This window comes from Quercus robur, chromosome 6, assembly GCF_932294415.1.
Source record: "Quercus robur chromosome 6, dhQueRobu3.1, whole genome shotgun sequence".
In the NCBI taxonomy this organism is placed as follows: domain Eukaryota; kingdom Viridiplantae; phylum Streptophyta; class Magnoliopsida; order Fagales; family Fagaceae; genus Quercus; species Quercus robur.
In genome coordinates this window covers 47,275,001-47,280,000 of record NC_065539.1, presented here as the reverse complement: position 1 = coordinate 47,280,000, position 5,000 = coordinate 47,275,001, and the positions used below count along the sequence as shown (strand labels likewise).

Here is a 5,000-nt window from a genome sequence, read left to right as displayed (position 1 = left end):
ATTCATCGTCTCCTTCTTTTTCCTCATTGTATTGTGATTATAATTACAATGGAGTAGGGATTATTTTAAATTGATGTCTCCCTTTTTGCGAGTAATTATCTTTAAGCGTTTTATTCACAATGCACCACTCTATTTTTTTTGTATTAGAGTATGTAGTGGGGTAACTCCCTTACAGTTTTGATGCAAGGAAAATCAGTTAGCCACTCATCCATTCTTAAGTGTTAGAAGATCTAAAAAGGAAAGTCACATTAACAAAGAGTATCAATATGGTGCTGGCCTAAGTTTCTCTGACCCAAGAAAGTATGAAACACAACAATTTTAAGGTTTTATTAGTCATTCATGAGTATGATCTAAAGCTTATATAAGGGTTATGTCTGGCTATCTTCCCTTGGTTTCCTACATTTCTCATAACTAAAATGTGATGGAAGACGTGAGATTAATGGGAGTCAAGAATCACAAAGCTTCTGCCTATAATCTGAGATGTTTGGTAATGGGGCAAGGATCTCATGCTCGAGAACTAGAGTTTCATTAATTGCAACTTCGTTGCTACTCCATCATTCAAACACTTGAATAATTTAAGAAAGCAGTTTGAGTATTTTGGTGCTTGGACAATTTATATCCATCAATTATTATTGTAAGGGCTTTATTTAGAATCTCAATCCACCAAGAACAGTGGATGACAACCCAATAAACCCAAAACAATGAATTTGATAGAGAGTGGATTTTACCATGAAGTTACTTAACAAATTGAATGCAGGCCTCTATGAATAGGATCCAAACTAACGTGATTAAATGTGCAAAGTGATGGAAATATCATTCCTCGGTCAAATCTGAGGATGTGATGTTCTTATATTAATCAAGTATTTTGTGGAATACAAGTATATCCCATTTTCTCCGATTACATGCCCCATTTTTATGGTGGTCATTTTCTTATATAGTCCCTTACCCTTACATCTTAGCCCTCCACCTGTTGATTTATAAGAAATCCCTTGGATGCTTATCCCATTTGGACCTCCTAGAAGCTTTCTGAGGAGTTGTGAGTTGGGATGACACTATTTAGACGTCATTTCTCCATAAATGCAACTAGTTCATTTGGTGCAGTGCATTTAATGTGGTGGTAACAGTCTCCTTCTTAGATATTTATCTTGTTGTTATAGGCTCAGCTCTGCTACTTCCCTGAAACTTATCTTCCCAAAATGGTTTACTCCCTAAAGCTCCCCTAAGGTGGTTCGGCTCATTGGGAACCTCAATTACCTCGTCACTTTCCTCTTTTCTCCTCAGCCTATTGACTTAGGTTTATACAAACCTTTTAACCATCCTCGGGTGTCTGCTCGTCCTCAGGCATGATCCATAATCAAATAAACGTGCTCGGTTTTCTTGTCCACACGATTATATTATATTATGTATTATATAGAGATGTTTCTATTTTTGGTTTAAATTTCTTTTTTGGTTTTCATAAGTTTGAATTTAGACATGAATCATTTCCCCAAAAAAAAAAAAAATAGAAACAAAACGATGCCGAATAGTCGTCAACGCCCACGCTTGACACCGACAGGTGGCGCCTTATCCATCTCTCTCACACTCGCACAAAATCATAGCGCACTTAAAAACTCCGAACACTTTCTTTGCCGCTTCTTTCATTTCATTTGAGCCAAAACTAAAAATGGCTGCTGTTGCTGCTTCCATTTCTTCAACGGGCTTATTCTCTCCCTACGCTCTCGCTCGCCCAAAAACTCACAACCCTCAGCCTCACAAGCTCTCCAATTCCAATTCCAAGAGAAAGCAACCGCTACGAAACCCTAACAAGTTCAAGACCCAATCCAATCGCTACAAGTCCCCGCCGGAGCCGATTGTTCTCTCTCCCGGCGGCGAAGCCACCACCTACACTCGCCTCCCTCCCAAGGAAGATTTCTCAGTCCCTTCCCTTAATCTCTCCTCCGTAGTCAAGCTCGCGGACTCCGCCTTGCCGAAAATCCAGAATGAGATTCCCGATTTGATTAGCGAAGACGAAGACGAAGTCGAAGAGGAAGGTGTGAATGGTAATTTGAATCTTAATTATGGTGAACTTGAGTTGTTTGAGGATGATTCCGATTCGGATTATGATGAAGAAGAATACGAATCGGAAGTGGAAGAAGATAGTGAGGTAGTAAGGTTTAAGAGTGGCAAAGGCGTAAATGTTAAAGATCGCGATGGTGTTTATAAAGGAATAGTCAAGGAGGATGGAGTTTCGGCGAAACTCTATGTGGTCGACGACGAAGACGATGGCAAATCCGTGAATATTTATGACACCGAGGGCGAATTCGAAGAAGGAGAAGTGAAGGAGAAAGGAGTACCGGCGGTGATGCGGTGTTTCGACCGCGCGAAAATCTACGTCAAGGCAGGCGACGGCGGAAACGGCGTCGTCGCGTTCCGCCGCGAGAAGTACGTGCCGTTGGGAGGTCCATCTGGCGGCAACGGAGGCAGAGGTGGAAATGTGTACGTGGAAGTCGACGGTTCGATGAACTCGCTGTTGCCGTTTCGAAACAGCTTGCATTTCCGAGCGTTGAAGGGGAGCCACGGGCAGGGGAGGTCGCAGGACGGTGCGAAAGGCGAGGATGTGGTGGTGAAAGTGCCGCCCGGAACGGTGATTAGGCAGGCTGGTAAAGAGGAGGTATTGCTTTTGGAATTGTTGCATCCAGGGCAACGGGCATTGTTGTTGCCCGGCGGGAGAGGCGGCCGAGGGAACGCCTCGTTTAGATCCGGGACTAATAAGGTGCCGAGGATTGCTGAGAATGGCGAAGCCGGCCCAGAAATGTGAGTGCTCTTTGTTGGATTAAGATGCTTTATTGTTTTAAATGTTGATTAGTTTAAAATGGATGGATAGGATTTTAGGAACTGCAATCATGAGTTAGGATTGTAATCCTCAGTTCACATTGGTGCATATTGACACATTTTAAACTGAAACATATGGCTGATCACAACTTTGGTGATGTAATGGTGACTGATCTTTTAAGTGGGGGATAGGGATTGGATAGTTGGAATTTAGTTTCTGTTCTTGTGTGCTTGAATTTTGTTTTTGGTTTGATGGTGAAATTAATTGTGAATTATTTGATTTACTTTGATGCTGTATGTTGTAGCTCTATTTTAGGAACAAACAACGCTAACGAGGGTGGAACTTTCTTACTTACTAGTTACTATCAGCTGATTTAGCTCTTAGTTTGTGGCATATTTATAAAAAAAAAAAAAAAAAAAAAAAAAAATGACAGAGTTTTCCTTCAAATTGTTTTGGATGAATTTCCTCTAACCTACTAGGTGGCGATTCATAAAACCATCCATGTGCATTAAATCACATGACTGATTAAATTATTAAAATAAGTTATATGACTCATTGAATAGGTCATGTGACTAAAACTACATGTGGGTATTCCTTTGAAATGCCACCTAATAGGTTGAAGGAAGTTTTCTCCAAACTGGTTTGGAAATAAACTCTGTCCTTCGAAAAAATGCACCTATCGTCTATTTAGGGTCTAATGGCAGCCCTAGCGTTAAATCTTGAGAAGACTGCTTGACAAACTTTACCATAATTGACCTTGGACTTTGTTTGTGTGTATGAGCAGTGATGTGAATAATGACAAAATGCCAAAATGAAGAGAAAGGGGATAGAGAATGAGAGAAAAAAAAAAAAGAAAAAAAAGAAGAAGAAGAAGTATATTTGCCCCAATAACCAAACTTTCAATTGTTCTATTAATCATCTTCATCTTCTTTTGAGTACTAGTAGTATTAGGACTTCTAACTAGACTATTAAACTAAAAACCCAGTAAGTTAATGAAAGACCAACTTGGACTCAGTAGAACATCTCAGCCATTGGCGGGAATTTCACCCGCATCCGATCCCCAATTCTTGTTCACCCCGGATGATCGTGTTGGGTGAATTGTGACCTCGTATGATCGTGTTGGGTGAGAAACAGCCGCTTCGTCACAGTACTTACTTATGGGCTAACGGGTCACACTTTGGCCAAGTATCCTACAAAGAGACTCTCGAGAGCCAGAAGTATTAAAGGAATGGCCATAGGAATGGGCGCATCATGACATCGTAAGATGTCTCGCCCGAATGAATTAGTTGGTACTATAAATGTTAGAAAAAGTATACAAAAAGAGTAATAAGAAGTGAAAAGGACAGAGACACTTCCCAACCAGAAAGCAAAGTTCCCACCGATGGTATACTTAGTGTAAGCGAGCTCTAAGATCACATCTTTGGAATAAAATCCAGTTAGAAAAGGAAATCCAATTAGAGACAAGCTGCCCATGAGCATCATGGCATAGGTGAAAGGGAACGAGGAGGCAAGCCCCCCCATCTTCCGCATATCTTACTCATCCGACATGGCATGAATCACCGAACCTGCACTCAGGAATAGTAATGGTTTGAAAAACGTGTGATTCATTAAGTGAAAGACACTAACCGAATAGTTAGAGATGCCGCAAGCAAAGATCATATAGCCTAATTGACTGCAAGTTGAATAAGCTATGACCCTCTTTAGATCGTTCTGTAATATTCTAGTGGTTGCCGCAAGGAATGACGTCATAGCTCTTGCAAAAGTAATAACAATCAAAGTCGTAGGTGGGTATTCAAATAAAGGGGAGCACCTTGCTATCATGAAAACGCCAGCTGTTACCATAGTAGCTGCATGAATTGAAGCGTTCGACCCTTCCCAGCTCATCACGAGGCCCGGGGCCAGGGTCCGTGTACGATTTGAAGAGGACCTACTAGAAGTCAGTAAAGTTAAAGGCTTCCTCGGATGCTGACTATCTTGCGGATCCCTCCATGATAAAGAAATCAGTTGAGACTGAAGAGGAGTACAACACCGTTACTGACGATACACCAAATGGTGAAAGTTCCTCAGAAGATCCCCTGAAGCAGTTATACTGGCTTGGTATTGCTACTGTCACTCCACTAATTGAAAAGGGATTAGGTTTACTTCGTCCTTAGCCCAGCCCTCTACTAAAGGCTGCCCTACCTTAACT

At 41.3% G+C, this 5,000-nt stretch overlaps 1 protein-coding gene across 1 annotated transcript in view; it reads left to right on the top strand.

The window, feature by feature from the left end:
* Window positions 1-1,595: 1,595 nt before the first annotated feature.
* The window catches only part of LOC126689117 (GTP-binding protein OBGC, chloroplastic), a 17,504-nt gene continuing 14,099 nt past the window's right edge, over window positions 1,596-5,000 (top strand). Inside the window, exon 1 of the mRNA XM_050384167.1 lies at window positions 1,596-2,793. Coding sequence (XP_050240124.1) covers window positions 1,664-2,793 — 1,130 coding nt within the window. The 5' untranslated portion in view covers window positions 1,596-1,663. The remainder of the gene's footprint in view (window positions 2,794-5,000) is intronic.